This window comes from Rhinatrema bivittatum, chromosome 8, assembly GCF_901001135.1.
Source record: "Rhinatrema bivittatum chromosome 8, aRhiBiv1.1, whole genome shotgun sequence".
In the NCBI taxonomy this organism is placed as follows: Eukaryota; Metazoa; Chordata; class Amphibia; order Gymnophiona; family Rhinatrematidae; genus Rhinatrema; species Rhinatrema bivittatum.
The window spans coordinates 46932460-46950601 of NC_042622.1; the positions used below are offsets into that span (position 1 = coordinate 46932460).

The window sequence follows — 18142 nt, forward strand, 5'->3', positions numbered from 1 at the left end:
TTTACCTAAGAAACACTCAAAATAAGTTAAGATAGATCCACTTGTTGTGCCCTTCTGAGACTATCACAGCAAACAAAGGTTGAGGTGTCATAGTCTGGAGTCCAAATATCCAGATGTGATTGTGTCCCAATAAAGAAGATCAAAAGGAGCCAAAAAAGTAACCAAAGCGCCCCTGACTGGATTTGGGTAATCAAGGACTTGAATAAAAAAAAAAATTAATAAAAATAACCTTTATTTTTGAATAATTCTCACACTCAAAATCATTTGTGTATATTTTACTGTTAAAAAAAAATAAAAAGTCATGAGTTGTGGAGTCTCTGGAAAATTTCAGGAGGTGGCCATGCAAGACATTGCGCTAGGTCCCATCTGAGGCAACAGATCGATAGTCTCTCTCATAACCGTATCAGAAATTCTCCAGCAGTTCCATGATCCGCTTCTGCTCGCTCTCCCGGAATTCCTGGCTCTTCCCATCCCCAATGTTCTCTGCAAACTCTGTAGTGAGAGAGAAAACTTTTAGCCAGAAAGACAGAGACAATGCACAGTCAGAGGAGGAGAGACATTCAAATCTCTTGCTCAGAACTTGGAGGAAGGGAGACCCTGGTGGGGGAAACTCATCAAATATACAGCTTTTTGCTATAAATCAGTTTTAGATTGTGCTTCTATAGATATGATTTGAATACATTTTGAAATCTTTTCTAACATTCTTAACACCCAAAATACTAATTTTGGCAAAAAAAACAAAATGTGAAAGTTTGTGAGAAATGGACAATTAAATTCAAACTGACCTGCACTTGTCCCCTCTATTTAACTCAAGGGCGGGCAAACTTCTGGGCCTTTAGGGTCACACTAAGTACTCAGTCCAGATGGTGGGGGAGAGACCAATGAGTGTCCAAAGGGTATCTGGAGCAGGTGGGGTGCGGGGGGGAGAGGCAGAGAGGGTGTTTCCCCTTTGGAGGTCAGTGAGATGCATCCAACCAATCCCTGCCTCTTCCATCCTGAGTATGTTACTTCTGGCCAGATGTGAAAAACTGTTGCCACCTCAGGCCGGGACCAAACTCCTGCAGGCTGGATGTGGCTCACAGGCCATAGTTGGCCCAACTCTGGATTAATCTAGCTGCACAAGTAGTCACAACTTTTAATGCCAACTCAATGGTAGCAGGACGTGATCTTTTTCCTTATGTAATGAATCACGCCAATACCAGTGTTGCTAATAAATTAAAACTAGAGTCTGACAGAAATGTTCTGCTTTTAGAAACATTGCCCATTACTGCATCATGTCTCCTGGTGGCCTAGTCAGACGAACTTCCCCTAACCAAAGAAGCTTCTATGTTCTTAACCTTTTCAGTTCCACAACAGTATGTCATGGCCAGCTAATGGATTGTGTGTGGATGTCTATGGCATCAACTACATCTTGTTATCCCAGCTTCTGTTGCAATTTATAAATATTAAAGAATTTTCTCCCAGAGGCCTTTGGCAAATAATTCTTTGTTTTGGAGAGTGCACTCCAGCACACAAATCAGCTAACATCTCCATGTCCCCAGCCTTTTCCAAATTGCTCATAATAAAGGCTTTCATGCAACTCAAAGCTTATGCCAGAGAGGTACAGAAGTGCTGATGACAACTTTTAGCACTAGATTTACCATTCAATGATGAAAGAACTCCAATACTCAGTGTTAACAAAAAAAAAAAAAAAATTAAAAAACATCTTTAGCATTCAGCCATGTGAGAGACTCTGTCCTGGTGGCTGATTTATTCTAAAAGTGTCTAGCAGAATTTACCCTAACCATGACTGCATCCACACCCAAGCTAGGGTCACTTGGGGGTCTTTCATTTTCCTCCTTTGGTGGAGGACAGTAAATGTAAATCTGACAGTTGTGAAGGTTCATTGTCTGACAAACTGGTCTTGGTCCATACAGATATTAATTCTACCTCATATACTAGGAGACTATTCTATTGAAGAACGAGGTTATCTTTGGCAGTAGGGCTTGAAATCTTATGCCAAGTGGGCAAGGAATCTGTCGTGATGGTCGGACTGAACCCGGGCTTTGAATCCTCACTGATTCAGGGTAGAATCCAGGTTTCCACAGGTGCAAAATCTGTTACTGTTTCCATCGCTCAACACAGAGGTTCCTGGATTTCTGCCTCAGGATATCTTTTACTCAAGACTGGAGTCTGGGATTTTTATTACATTTTATTCAAATCACTCAGTGTACCTAGAAACCACCAAGGAATAGCTCGCAGGAGGGGTACTTACACAAAGGCAAGTGGAAACCCATTTCGAGGGTGGGAGGCTACCAATGTAGGGGCACGTGCACAGATGGGCCTGAGCAGTACTGGGTAGGACCCTCTGAGTGAGCATGGGGTTAATCATGAGGGGTTTAGGGGTTAGTAGTGAGACGTCACTATCACATTATGCAAATTTGCTCCCATATTTACAAACTTTCAGACAAAAGAGTTTAAACCTGGTTTACAGGTGCATTCTGATATGCTTCTTAAATCATCTGCTTTTCAGCTTTTGATACTTTGACCAAGCTGCAGATCTCTTTTCTCACTAATTTCCACTCTACAGAGTGGATGTGAAGCACAGCTAGGTCTCACCCTCCCCTCACCAACCATCTTTGCCCACATTTTCCAGCATCTGTAACAGTTACTCAGCCCCCAAGGATGCTAGCTGCCAAGAAGGGAAAAGAGCAGATTAAGAAAATGTCTCTTCTCTCCTGCAGCTTAAGCATGTCTCCTAAATCCCACGGGACTCATGAAAGGCATGGGAAATCTGTGAAATACGTAGGCATGGAATAAAATAAATAAAGGAGCAAGAAAGCCGATCCAATTAGCATACAAAATTCTCCAAAGTAACTGGAACACTGCATGTGAAAATCCAAGCTAAGCAGATCTGCAGAGATAAACAGGAGGTGCTTGACTGCACATACATAGAGCCTGAAATAGCGCACCATTCCCTCCCAGTGCCTGGCAATTAGAAGCCAGGGAAAACAGGAATGAATGAGACAGGATAATGTTCTCAGAGAAAAGAAGAATCCTTAATACCCAGATCCCTGACACTTCTTTTTATTCCATTCCTTCTCAACAGCCCAACATGTTTAGATTTCTCTAAAATAAGAAACTGTGCAAGGTTGCTGGCAAACAACATATAATTAGTACAGGGCAAAACTACTGGGGACATCCAACACTATGCTGGGACTCTGAGAAGGACCAGCTTTTTTTTTTTTTTTTTAGCCTACCAAGAATTATATATGTATTATTCATTAGTCTTGTGCTGTGAAGTACAGGCTACATTATCAAATATTTAACCTGGCTTCCATAACATGATACAAATGTAAATTTTAGGCAAAAATACCTGACGAACAGTACACATCCATCCCACTAACTATAATGACTGATGCTACAAGAGTTACTTTCACTGTTCCATCCAGCGACTCCTTCCTCACTCCCAGGTAAAGCTCTCCCCCTCCCTCCCCAAAAAGTGAATCATTTTCTCTCTCCATAGTTAGTGCTACTCTAAGCAAAATGGAACTTGTGTGCTCTTCTTTACAGTCAATACTCATAGCAGCTTCAATACAGTGACCAGGGCTGGTGCAAGGGTATTTTGGCATCTTAGGCACACCTTACAGCCCCTCTACTCTCACACAATTAAAAAGTATGCATTTATAATAAATTCTACATGCAAAGTACAGTCTTAAAACATGAATACTATATTTACATGTACTGCTGTTGTGCCATCCAGAAAACCCTGTAGAACCCATATGGTTTTAGGTTGCATGCTGAGTGTGGACACAGCCCTCAGAAAGCCAAGAGTAAATGGAATTACAATTTCAACACAATAAACCTCCCATTCCAAAACTATTAACTGCTAGCACTAAATAATAAAAACCTCATTTATTAAAAGGCAACACTGCAAATATTAAACCTAAAAATACTAACACACCTCCCTACACACTAGCAGAATACGTCACCTCTCACACATGCGGAAAAAGTGTCTCTCCAAATAAAGAATAAAGAGACCACAAATATAAAGAGAAACGTGGAGACAAAATGAACTGGCAACTACAATAAGCCAGTCTCTGTATGCAGTGCAACGGTGGAAAACCAGGAATATTACCACTTCTCAAACATAATTAAGAATATAAATCGTCAACAGTAAAACCATACTAATAAAAAATATTTCAAAATAACAGATGAATAGAATAATTAAAAACTCAAATTTTTAATGAATTTCCCCCCAAACACCAATAAAGTATTTCAAAACAGCAGATATCAAATAATACCCAATAATGAAAATAAAAAAAAATTAAAAACAAAATCCCCTTCTGTCCAATACCTGGGAACTTTTGACTTCCAGATACCCTGATATTTTCATGGATTAGGTGGGGCGAGGGGTGGGAAGGGTTGTTGCACACAAACTTTCTCCTATCTCTGAAATATACACTCATGTTCATTCTCTCTTTCACAATCTTCTCCTGCACTGAAAAGCATAAGAAGCAGTAGCCTCCTTCAGTCCCTGTGGCCAACAGGACTCCTCTTTCTTTGGGCCATGCGGGCAGACGCTGCTTTGCCTCACTGTTCCTCCATTCCTCAGCTGTGAATCTGGTCTGCCCCTTCCGGCCATGCAGCCTGCTTTACTCCTTCCAGTGCTGCAATGGCATCTCCTCCTTTTCGTTTCCATGTGCCCACGCAACACCAGTTCCTCTTCTGGTTCCGTGCAGATGGAAAGGAGGAGATGCCATCATGGCAATATCCCCAAAACTGTGGTGCTCTAGGTGGCCACCTAGTGTGCCTGGTGCTTCCTCTCATCCTGACAGTGCCTCTCCCATTGCAGCACTTATGCTACTGCCTACAGATATCCCACGCAGAAGAGGCTGAGACAGGAGAGAACAAAATATCACCTAGGAGAGACTGATTTCTGCTTGGAAAAGACTTGGCCAGCTCTATCACAGACCTGCACTCTGACACTGTCCTCTGCTTTGAATTATTCTGGAAGAAAATGCTTTGAGTGAAATGGGGTATTGAAATTTAAAGTTGGCTCTGAAAGTAATAATCATTATTCACTGGATATATAAATACTGAAAATAAATGCTATTTAAAAACACCTAGCAACAGCTTAAAACTAATGAGTGTTGCTTGAGTACAGTAAGCTAAATTAATCTGACATTAAGCTTTGTACTAACATAACCATGAACACTAATATATTAGAGATGAAACAGGCTTTGCCAAGTTAATAAGAAATAAAAATAGCCAAAACTCTAAAGAAGTTGAGTATTTCGCTCCATTTTATTTAATAGTTTAAGACAGAATTTTTCTTTTCCTTTTAAAATAGAACCAGCATGATTTTCTACTGCTTTTCAACAAAACCCTACTAAAAATGAACTGAGGCTCATCACGTCCTAGCAATATTCAACACCATATTCACGTAGGACCCACGGTGAACATTATCCCCAAGTATGGACCCAATCAATGCATGTTAGAGAAGTTACTGAGCCTTTGGCTGGTCAGACTGAACCAGCTCCAAAAAAGCAACAGATATGGCTTCCTTCCCACTCCTTAAAAACCACAAGACAACGTGTGGGGAATGTTATGTAACTGACGTCAGCCCAATTCCCTGGAAATGCTGCACAGTTCTGATCCGTTCAGAAAAGTTGCTCTGAAAAAACGTGAGCTCTTCAATCTGTCTGCTCATGAGGTTTCTAAGTTACTTCCACTCAGTTCACCCGCTTTTATTAAATATTGATATAGCATTGGCAGCTGCAGAGCAGGACAAGATTTGCCATACATTACGCTTCTGCCACAATGAGCGTACTATGCAAGTCTAAGCCCAACGAGATTGAGTGCTCTCTGACCCGTTGAGTGCTCAACATATTCCCCCCTCCCCCTCAAAAAAATACCACTCAGTTAACGTTAGTGGACTCCATCCATCGATACCCATATTTGAGAAAAGCTGCTCTACCTGCCAGACTACACAGACAGCCCAACTGAAATTACTCTTGCACTGGCAGTGACTGCAGCAAAGAGAGAAGATAAAGCTGCAATAGTGTCACACAATGGAAAGAGCAAGCTTCAGTTCCCTATGGCATTGCAAAGCAACAATATCTGGATGTGTGAGCAAACAAAATCCAGTCAGAAAGAGGCAAATCAGACCAATTCACAGTCTCATTCTTATAGAAGGACTTTAACCGACCAAAAACAACAGGGTCCATATTCCCCAACCCCCCTGAAGCAGGTAGAAACTTGTATACATTTTATTATTATTATTATTATTATTACTACTACTACTACTACTGTGTGGAGTTGCTTATGCTCTTATTCTTTCAAATTGGAGCTTACCTTCTACAATGTCTTTTCCCAGTAACAGCCTAGTAAGATATCGTGGGCAAAGAGGATCTCAAGAGAAGGGCGAAGGTTTTTAGAAATATGTCAATTGTGACCTTTTTTCTCCTTTTTTTTTTTTTTATAGCCACACACTTAAAGTCTCTCTTTCACCGTACCCTTCAGTACTCTGCTGCTAGAGAACTACAAGTCTCTTAGTCCAGCTGACTTTCCCTCTAGTTCTTTTTTTTACATGACTTTTTAAAATTATTTTCTGTACACTAGGATGTGTCATAAATGCTCCCACAATCTCATTAACAGTGAGTGAACTTTGCAAACACAGAAACCAACAGCTCCTGGAAGAAAAACCCACATTATTTCCAGCCAAAGCTACTGCTGAATTTTGCCATCATACTAGGCATAAGGTAATTTTAAGGGGAGAGATAAGGAGGTAGAAATAAATGCTTTGGATTAGGAGATAAATAAGAGGGGAAACAGACACTTACACAAAAGGGATGTTACCAGAAGAAAAAAAGAAAACAAATAGGGTTATTCCTTACTCACATACTTTACTTTTTGTATACCAGCTCTGGATCTGCACATTGATCCCAGTTCATCATTAACTAACCCAAATCCTTTTGTAGTTAGTGATAGAAAATCTGACTCCATTCAAAGTATACTGCACCTGTCTAATCTTGTGCCCTAAGATCATTACCCTACACTTACCCAAGTTACATATCATCTGCTACCTCTCTCCCATTTGGCCAGGGTATGCAGACCCAGGTGGAAAATCATTGAGGGCTATGGTATATTTACTGTGCGACAGTTTGGTGTCATCTGCAAACATAGCAATATTACTTATCGCTCTTTCCTATAAACGACGTGTCATTTTATTTCAAGTGGAATGTGCTCCCATTAATTGTAACCCTCTGCTGCCTTGCCTTCGGCCATCATTATATACTCAAAAAACCCCTCTAAACCTCATCAGTCTTTCGTGGGGGTTACAGATCAAAAGCTTTAGCAAAATCCATATAAACTATTTCCATCTTTTTTTCCAGCAAATTTTGATGCTACCATTCTGAAAAGTCCAATAAAGTCAATCTGAAATATATTTTCAAATTCCCTTGTTTTAAACAGAAATTGCAGCCCATTCAATTACATCTTCTGAACTTGCCTCTTGGAGAGAATGACATTTAGCCAATGAAAGATGAAACTAAGCAAAAAGGTAAATATAACTGCAAAAGTACAGTAATACAAACCCTTTAGGATGTGGCGGACAATTTTGATAGAGCTACCTCTCATGTTCAGAATCTGGTGCACTCTTTGGCGAATCTAAGAAAAGGTGAAAAAAGAAAGAAAAGTATATTCTTAGGCTGCTACCATTACCCAATAGGGTGCCGAGTTATAAAAAAAAAACATACTATTGGCCCTGCTGAGCAATACCAATTCTCTGAGAAGACAGTTTAATGTGGCGTGAATAAACACATTAATAGCAGATATTGCTGCTATAAACATGGCTCATACTCAAATATGAACTAAATCACTTTTAAGGCAACCAAAAACAGTGACACAAAACATTGTTCACCTTCTCTCTCTATCCTCCAGACCTTTCCAAACACAATAGACGTGTGGTTATCTCCTCCAGGCATGCTGCCTGTATACTGCCCTACAGAGTACACCGGATGTATGGTGATGTAGATATATTATGCATGCTTATCTACAAATACATCTTTCAATATTACAACCCAAAATATTCATGATGGTGAACCTATCACCCTACTCCTACAATACCAAATGTGGGCTGGATTCTTTCTAAAATTGTGTGTCCCTTGAATTATCCGGGTGCTTGGCAGTGAATATTTTGATGGCAAGTCAGTTTAGATATTGAACTTCTATCTCTAGTCTTTTTTTTCCTTCTGAGTAAGATGACATGCGATTAGAATTTAAATTCCTGGATTGCTTAGCACATCACTTTATTTTTCCTTTTTTTTCCCCCTTAATGAATTGGTAACATAATAAATGACAGCAGACAACGACCAAAATAACCCATCCTATCAGCCCTGGACCGACTGGTTCACTATGGGTAGCTCTGTATACAAATTCCCACATGGGATCTGGCACCCACACCCCCTGTCTGTCTTTTAGGGTTGTACCTGGCTCACCATGTGCAGGTTACCCAGTACTTCATCACCATTCCTTTCAGCTTGCACCTTGACTCTCCTAATCATTGTGGACTTAAGGAACATCAGTCAGTTTTTGTGCGTGAGATTTGCAGCCCTGTCTCTGGCTCTACTCCTGTTTCCATTTGAGATTTTTTTTTTTTTTTGATATGATGAAATAAAAAAAGAAAAATATACAAAATGCACACAACATAAACAGTGGAAACTATTCCAACAAATAAAATCACAGAACATATAGAAAAATGGTTTCATGGGACACAGCTAGCCTTCATTTACCCAAAGGAAATCTTGCCTTACCAATCTGCTACATTTTTGGAAGAGGTTAATAAACATATGGCTAATAGTGAGCCCGTGGATGCAGTGTATTTGGATTTTCAGAAGCCATTTGACAAAGTGCCCCATAAGAGACTCTTGTGAAAGTTAAAAAGTCCTAGGATAGGAGGCAATGTCCTATTGTGGACTGCAAACTAGTTAAAAGATAGGAATCAGAAAGTAGAAACTAAATGGTCAGTTTTCTCAGTGGAGAAGGGTAAACCGTGGCGTGCCTTCAAGGATCTGTAGTGGGACCAGTGCTTTTTAATATATTTATAAATGATCTGGAAAAGAGAAACCATAAAGTGATCAAATTTGCAGTTGATACAAAATTATTCATAACTTAAATCATAAATGGATTGCGAAAAACTGCAGGTGCATTTTGCAAGATTGGAAAACTGGGCATTTATATGGCAGATTAAATTTAATAGGGACAAGGGCAAAGTGATGCACATGGAGAAAAGCAACCCACACAGTAGTTGCATGACATTAGGTTCCATATTAGGAGTTACTGCCCATGAAAACGGCTTCGATATCAGAATGGACAATACTTTGAAATCCTCGGTTCAGTGTGCAGTGGCATCACAAAAATCAAATATTAGGACAGGAATGAGAATAAATGAAGAATGTCATAATTCCCCATAATTCCCTCCAATTCCTGCTATTAATCAAGTTCACTTAGAAAATAGCCACTGCTATTACTAGCATCAGTAGCATGGGATAGACTTAGTTTTTGGGTACTTGCCAGGTTCTTAGGGCCTGTTGGCCACTGTTGGAAACAGGATGCTGGGCTTGATGGACCCTTGGTCTGACCCAGTATGGCAATTTCTTATGTTCTTATGGTGAGGCCACATTTATGAGTACTATGGGTCATTCTGGTCTCCACATCTCAAAAAAGATTTAGTTGCATTGGATAATGTACAGAAAAGGGCAAGCAAAATGATAAAGGGGATGGAATGGCTCCCCTATGAAAAAAGGCTAAAGAGATTGAGATTGTTCAGCTTGGAGAAGAGACATCAGAAGGGGGATTCAGTAGAGGTCTATAAAATCATGAGCGGAATAGAATGTGTAAATGTAAATCGGTTAGTTACTCTTTCAAAAAATAAAAAAGACTAGGGGGTACGCCATGAAGTTAGTAAGTAGCACATTCAAAAGAAATCTGAGAAAGCAAAATTGTTTACCTTGTAATAGGTGTTATCCCAGGACAGCAGGATGCAGTCCTCACATATGGGTGACGTCACTGATGGAGCCCTATCACGGAAAACTTACTGTCAAAGTTTCTAGAAACTTTTGACTGGCATCCTGAGCTCACTGAGCATGCCCAGCATGCCATGATCCCTCGAGCCACAGGGGTCTCCCTTCAGTCTCGTTTGTAGCAATAAGCTTTAGCCAAAAATAAAATATTAAAACGTATCGGACCCAACTCCGTGGGGTGGCGGGTGGGTTTCATGAGGACTACATCCTGCTGCCCTGGGATAACACCTATTACAAGGTAAGCAATTTTGCTTTATCCCAGGACAAGCAGGATGTTAGTTCTCACATATTGGTGATTAGCAAGCTACAGGCTGAGTCATCTGTGTGTTGGACCAACAGTGTACAACTTGTGCAACTGGCACAACAACTGGTGTACTGTTGGAAAAAATGAGGCAGCCTGAAATCACAGTAGGTCGGATGTGGAAGGAGTTGGGACTATACTGGAAACAAGTTCTTTAAGACAGACTGTCCGTAGGCTGAATCCTGTCTTCCTTCCTTATTCAGGCAGTAGTGAGCTGCAAAGGTGTGAAGAGAACTCCATGTTGCGGCTTTACATATGTCAGCTATTGACACAGAACGATAGTGTGCTACTGAGGTTGACATTGCTCTTATTGAATGTGCCTTTACTCGCCCTTGGAGAGGGAGGCCTACTTTTCATAGCAGAACTCTATATAATCTGCAAGCCAGTTAGAAAGAGTGTGTTTGCCAACTGCTTTCCCCAGTTTGTTTTTAGCAAAAGAAACAAAGAGCTGGGTGGATTTTCTATGGGCTGCAGTGCGGTCTAAGTAATATGCAAGTGCACGCTTAAGGTCCAAGGTGTGCCAAGACCTCTCTCCTTGGTGAGAGTGCGGTTTTGGGAAGAAAGTGGGCAAGACTATGGACTGATTCAAGTGGAATTCCATAACTACCATGGGAAGAAATTTTGGGTGTATATGGAATACCACTCGGTGATGTAGGAATTTTGTATAGGGTGAGTAAGTGACAAGTGCTTGCAACTCACTAACTCTCCTAGCAGATGTAATGGCTATTAAGAAGCTAGTCTTCCAAGTAAGACACTTAGTATCACAGGAATCCATGGGTTCAAAAGGAGAACGCATGAGCCTCGTTAGTACTACATTAAGGTCCCATTCTGTAACTGGTGGTCGGTGAGGAGGTTTAAGTTGAATTAAACCTCTCATAAACCTACTAACAAAGGGTTGCACTGATATCGGTGCATCCCCGACGGTATTATGATAAGCTGAGATTGCACTTAAGTGTACTCTTATGGATGAGGTCTGGAGACCAGAGTCTGAGAGGTGCCACAGATAGTCTAATAAAGATGATGTGGGGCAGGAGAAAGGGTCAATACCTTCTTTTGTACACCACATGGTAAATCTTTTCCACTTAGAACAATAGTTTTTTCGTGTGGAAGGTTTGCGTGAAGCTACAAGCACTTGAGAGACATTAGATGAAAGATTGAGAGGTTGCAGGATCAAGCTTTCAACATCCATGCTGTGAGGGATAGGGATTGAAGGTTGGGATGATGCAACCTGCCCTGATCCTGAGTTATGAGAGTGGGTGCTGTGCCCAGGCGAATTGGTTCCCTGATGGAGAGATCGAGGAGTATGGGAAACCATACTTGTCGAGGCCAATACGGAGCTATGAGTATCATGGACCCCTTGTCCTGTTGCAGCTTCACTAGATTCTTGGTTATTAGCGGTATCGGGGGATACGCGTATAGAAGGCCTGAATTCCAGTGGTGAGCAAAGGCGTCTTTGGCTAACTTGTTTTTCTGCTTGTACAGGGAGCAGAATCTGTCCACTTTGTGATTCAGTTCGGATGCAAAGAGGTCCACTGTTGGTTGACCCCAACGTTGAAATATCCTGGTTGCTACTAAGGGATCCAGGGACCACTCGTGAGGTTGGAATTGACGACTGAGGTGGTCTGCAACTACGTTGTGAATGCCTGCCAGATAAGTGGCCCGGAGAAACATTGAGTGTGTTAGGGCCCAGTCCCAAATTTGTGCTGCTTCTTGACAAAGGAGATACGAGCCCATACCTCCTTGTTTATTTACCACATGGCTACTGTGTTGTCTGTTTGTATCAGGATAGTCTTGTGTGAAAGGCAGTCTTTGAACGCATGCAGCGCATAATGTATAGCTCGAAGCTCTAGGAAATTTATTTGAAATGTGGTTTCGAGTTTCGTTCAAGTTCCTTGAGTTTGGAGATGTCCAATGTGTGCTCCCCACCCTAAGGTGGATGCATCTGAGGTTAACGTTACTTGCGGAATTGGTTGTTGGAAAGGTAGGCCTGTGAGCAAGTTCTCCATGTTCATCCACCAGAGGAGCGAGGAATGCAGTTGTTGAGTTATTTGAACTGAATAGGACAGTGGTTGAATGGTTTGTATCCACTGCGCTCTCAGTGTCCATTGAGTGACCCTCATGGCTAGTCTGGCCATAGGAGTACCATGAACTGTGGAGGCCATGTGACCCAGAAGAGTGAGGCATTGATGGGCTGTCACATGCATCCGTGTGCGTAGAGATTCTGCTAATGAGGCGAGTGTCTGTGCACGGTCTTTTGGAAGGAAAGCTTTTGACTTTATGGTGTTTAAATCTGCTCCGATGAATTGTAGCAGGTGAGATGGTATGAAATGGGATTTCTGGTAGTTGATTAGGAATCCCAATAAATGGAGCAGAGTTATTGTGAGCTTGAGAGAGTTGAGAGCTCCTTGTCTTGTTTAGCTTCTGATGAGCCAGTCTTCCAGGTAAGGAAAAACGTGTACGCCTTCCTTGTGCAAGTAGGCTGCTGCCACTGCCGGGCACTTTGTGAACACTCGTGGTGCTGAGGCAAGACCGAATGGTAGAACCCAGTACTGGAAATGTTGATGTCCCACTAGGAATCGCAGATACTTGCGATGAGGAGGGAATCTTGGTATGTGAGCGTAAGCATCTTGAAGATCCAGAGAACAGAGCCAATCTCCTTTTTGAAGTAGAGGTAACATTGTGCCCAATGATACTATCCTGAATTTTTCCTTTCATAGGTATTTGTTGAGCTTCCGGAGGTCCAATATGGGACGTAGGCCTTCTGCTTTCTTTGGAATGAGGAAATAACGGGAGTAGAATCCTCTGCCCTGCTGAGGTCGGGGAACTGGTTCCATGGCCCTGGCTCTCAGAAGGGTGGATAATTATTTTTGTAAAGTGTGGATTGATTTTTCACTGTCCAAAATGAGGTGGGTGGGGTATCGTTTGGCACAGTTAGAAAGTCCAGATGGTAACCTTGAGATGTTATTGAAAGTACCCATTGGTCTGTAGTGATGTGCGACCAATTCTGATGGAAGAAAGTGATCCGACCACTTACCGGTAAATTTGGGGTCAGATTGGTAGGCAGGCTTCTGTTCTCTGGTGAGTTTTCAAAATCCCGAAGCCGGACCTGTTTGTGGTGGAAGTTGAGCTCTAGGTGCTCTTGGTTGTCGGGTCTGTGATCTTTGTGCCGGCCTTGATGACCTACCACGGGCTGCAGGAGGATAGTATCTCCGTGGTCTATAATATGGCTTTTTTGAATCCTTCCTTGGAAGTCTACGTGTAGATGGCTGGGATTCTGGTGGAACAGAGGAAAGTTGATGTAGGGTTTCCGAGTGTTCCTTCAGTTGTGAGACTGCTTCACATACCTTGTCTCCAAATAGATTATCTCCTGTACAAGGCAGATCAGCAAGCTTCTCTTGTACCTCTGGTCGCAGGTTGGAGGCCTTCAGCCAGGCCCATCTGCGAGCACCAATGCCGGTAGCAGCCATCCTGGATGAAGTTTCAAGACTGTCATATGCTGCTCTAACTTCATGTTTCCCAGCTTCCAGGCCCTTGTACATGTTGTTGTTAAAGGAATCTTGGAATTGTTGGGAAGAGATTCTGATAACTCCTAAAGTTGTTTCCACAGATTATGCTGGTATTGCGTTATATAAAGTTGGTAGGATACAATTCTGGACACTAGCATTGAACCTTGGAACATCTTCCTGCCAATGGTATCCAAAAATCTGTGTTCTTTTCCAGCAAGATTTGATGAATGAGGTTTAATCCTTTTAGACCTCTTTTGAGCCGACTCTACTACCACAGATTGGTGAGGCAGTTGTGTTTTCTGAAAGCCAGGAATATGCTGTACCAGATAGGTGGCATCACCGCAATTGTTTTGTTTTATGTAAACCGACCTGATTTGATATTTGTATCGAGAACGTCGGTATATAAAAATGCTAAATAAATAAATAAATCAGTCCGTTTATTAACAGGTGGTATGGTACAAGGATGCTCCCACAACCTGTGTTGTAATTCCACAAGAACTTCATGAACTGGTATTGCCAGGACTTCTTTAGGTGAATCCACAAATTGCAATACCTCCTGTGTTTTCTGTCTAGTAACACTAGCTGAAAAGGGATAGTGTCAGCCATCTCTTTAATGAAAGTAGAGAAAGAGGTCCTCTGGAGGGGACTTCCTTCTTTCCTCTGGAGGAGAAGGATCTGAGAGGACTTCCTCCGAGGAAGAATCGGTATCTGGATCATTCCAGGTGTCCGAGGAATGTGGACGTGGAGGAGTCGATGGAAGAGGGAAGGATGGCATCGAAGGCATCGAGGGTTTCACTGGTGGTCTCGATGGAAACAATGGAGAGAAAGATGATTTTGGACAAGAGACTCCCGATGGACCTGGCATAGGCTCAGGCATCTGTAGATCTTTTGTTATTTCTTCTCCTATCGGTCTTGGTGTCGGAGCATCAGGTGGTTGCACCGGAATGGCACCGAGTGTCCAACTTCGCTAGTATTGGTGCTAAAGACATATCTGGCACCAGCGTTGGTATAGGCATCGGTACCGGTGAGGGTGTCTGTCTCAGTGGTTGAGCCGGGGCCGGCGATGGACTCGGTGATGGTATCGGAAAAGACACCGGTGACGGGGTTGGAATCGATGCCGGCGATGGAACTGGCATAGAGGGTGAAATCGGTGTTGGTCCTGGCATCGAAGGCATGTCTCAGAGTGCGTCTCGAACTGCCTGGCAGATATAACCATCTAGTTCCGCCCTTATAGCTGGTGAAGTCAGAGCAGCTATAGGGGGAGGCAGTGAAGGCGAAACCGGTATCTCCACAGGTCCCTGTGGAGGTACGGTTCCCGGCACAGATATCGGTGGGGATCGCCTAGGAGTCGAAGGCCTCGAGGGGCCTTGGTGAGGCCTCACCTGGAGTATTATGTTCAGTTCTGGAGTCCATATCTCAAAAAGGATAGACACAGGATGGATGTGGTCCAGAGAAGGGCAAGGAAAATTGAGGGGGAGGGGGGGGGGTGCTGTACTGGAAGACCTATGAGGAGAGGCTGAAGGATCTGAATATATATACTCTGGAAGAGAGGTGGTGCAGGGGAGATATGATACAGACCTTCAGATACCTACAAGGTTAATGATGATTTTGAACCTTTTCCATTGGAAAGAAAATAGAACTAGGGGTCACAAAATGGAACTCCAGGGGGAACCACTCAGAATCAACATCAGGAAATATTTCTTCAAGGAGAGGGTGGTGGAGGCCTGAGATGTCCTTCCGGAGGAGGTGGTGAAGAAGAAAACTGTCAAATTCAAAGGGGAATGGGATAAACATTGTGGATCTCTAAAGGCTAGAGGACAGAAATGAGATAAGCGTGCAGGGGGGGGGGGGTAATTTGCTGGTACAGCGGTTACTACCCTTAGCAGAAGGCATGGAGACTACTACCCTTAACTAATATGCTTTGAGACTTTAATGAAACTGCAGCATTGCTCCCCTCTTAGATGGCAGGAAGAAAAGAGGAATTGGATTCAGACAACAGAGAGCCCTGACTTCCATTGTCTGGGATACTGATAAGCAGACATAAGGGAAAAATCATAGCACTGCTTCTACAGCCAAGTCCTAAAGGAAACAAAGAAAGCATGCATGGGGGTAACTTGCTGGTGCGGCAGCTACTACCATCAACCAATAAGCATTGATACTTTTGATGCAACTCCAATATTGTTCTCTGCTTCAACAGCAGGGGGAAAAGGGGAATTAGATTTAGATAGCAACCAATGAGGACCCTGATTTTAACGGTCTGAGGAATTGATAAGCATGGAGGTAACCTGCACAGAGCAGAAATCACTACCCTTAACCAATAAGCCTTGATGCTTTTGATGCAACTGCAACATCACTCTCTGCTTTGAAGGAGGGGGGTGGGGATGGAAGGAATTTGAATTCAGAGACAACCAACACGAGCCATTACATTTTATTATTTATTTATTTATTTTAACAGTCTAGGGTACTGATGTGCAGACAATTAAGGAAAAAACACAGGACTGCTTCTATGGCCCAGTCCATAATCAAAGCACGACAAGCAGCACTGACTGATAGATGGGGTAATCTGCACAGCCCGGCATTTACTAGCATGGGAAGCTTGCCAACCAGACTGGATGAACCATTGGTCCTTTTCTGCCATTATTTTTATGTTTCTGTTACCAGAGGATGTGGTTAAGGCAGTTAGGGTAGCTGGGTTAAAAAAAAAAAAAAGTTTGAACAAATTCCTGGAGAAGTCAATAAACTGTTATTAAACAAGTAGACTTAAGAAATAGCACTACTTATCAATCCATAATAGCAGCATGGGATCTATTTACTCTTTGGGATCTTGCCAGGATCTAGATTGGAAATAGGATACTGGGCTTGATGGACCCTTGCACTGACTCAGTATGGCAATTTCTTTGGTTGTGTTCTAAATGCCATCTACCTCATAAATTATTTTTTGCATATGTGAATGGGTGTATATAAAAGCAGAGTCAGCTTAAGGGGAAATGGATGGGGCAGTCACCCAGAGCCCAAGCATTCAGGGGTCAGATTAAGAAAAAAAGTAAGAAGGGGAGGGGAAGTAGTCACCCAAGACCCTTAATCCATTCCAGAATAGAGGAGTGTGTGTGATCTGCGACTCTGGAAATTTATGTTTGGAGAGCTGCCTGCATTCCTGAATTAAATTTTTACTATTCTCACTGACTTGCATATGAGCTTGGGCATCACATTTCTGTAAACCTCAGTTTAGTAAACCATAACTGGACAGTAAATCTGTGCTTTGCTTGGAATATCTATATAAATCTAAGTTCCTGTTAAGTGGTCTGAAACACCTCTTAGAGAAGCTGGATTTTCAGACTGTAGTCCAAGCTTCAATCTTATCAGTGGTTGATTATTGTAATTCCATCCTTATTGGCTTACCCGCTGTGACTTTAAAACCTCTGCAACTACTGCTTAATTCTGCTGCCCGTCTTATTTCCGGTTGGAAAAGATCTGACCACATCACCCCTGTGCTTACAGACCTTCGCTGAATGTATCAAGTAAAAAACCTAGTCATCACTTTTAAATTGATTTCTTCCTCTGTGACACCATGGGGCAATGCTTTGCTACATATGTATTGTACAACACACCATTTGCACTCCTCTCAGAGGGGCCTGATGGATGTACTGTCAGTGCATCATGCGAGACTATGCAGCACTAGAGACTGTGTCTGCTCCATCGCAGGTCCTATCCTCTGGAATTCCTTTCCAGAAGCTTTACTCCTGGCTGAAAGATTGAAAACTTAAAACTTTGCTGAAAACATGGCTGTTTAAACAGGCATATTATTAGACATTGGGACTTTGTTTGAAGTACTCCCCTATTGATATTTCTGACACCTATGGATTTTTTTTTTGGGGGGGCGGGGGTTGGTGACTGCTTGTAAGTTTTTCTTTATGCTTGTTTTATTTGTACATCACCTAGTGTATTGTTAGGTGATTCATAAATCTAAATAGATATACATCTATACATAATTTTATTAAGGCCAATGTTTACTCTCTCACTCTTTTGAAACTTCTATGCAGTAAATTTATTTTATTTATTTAGTGCTTTTTTTATACCAGCATTCATGATACAGATCAGATCATATCAGTTTACAAGGAACAAGGGGTAATAACTAACAAATATAAAGGAAGGCAAAAAGTTACAATATAACAGGGGTACTAGAACTGGGGAGAAGAGGAGCCAGTAACAGAAGGTAACTCAGAACTAAAACTATAACAAATGATTTATAATATCGGTAATGGAGTGCACTG

At 42.1% G+C, this 18142-nt stretch overlaps 1 protein-coding gene across 1 annotated transcript in view; it reads right to left on the minus strand.

Annotated features, from left to right (window-relative positions):
- Positions 1–210: 210 nt before the first annotated feature.
- CTNNBL1 (catenin beta like 1) overlaps positions 211–18142 on the minus strand; it is a 274155-nt gene continuing 256223 nt past the window's right edge. The window contains exons 15-16 of the mRNA XM_029611822.1: positions 7578–7650; positions 211–492 (exon numbers count right to left, since the gene is read on the minus strand). Of these exons, the coding sequence (XP_029467682.1) occupies positions 404–492; positions 7578–7650 (162 nt within the window). The 3' untranslated portion in view covers positions 211–403. The remainder of the gene's footprint in view (positions 493–7577; positions 7651–18142) is intronic.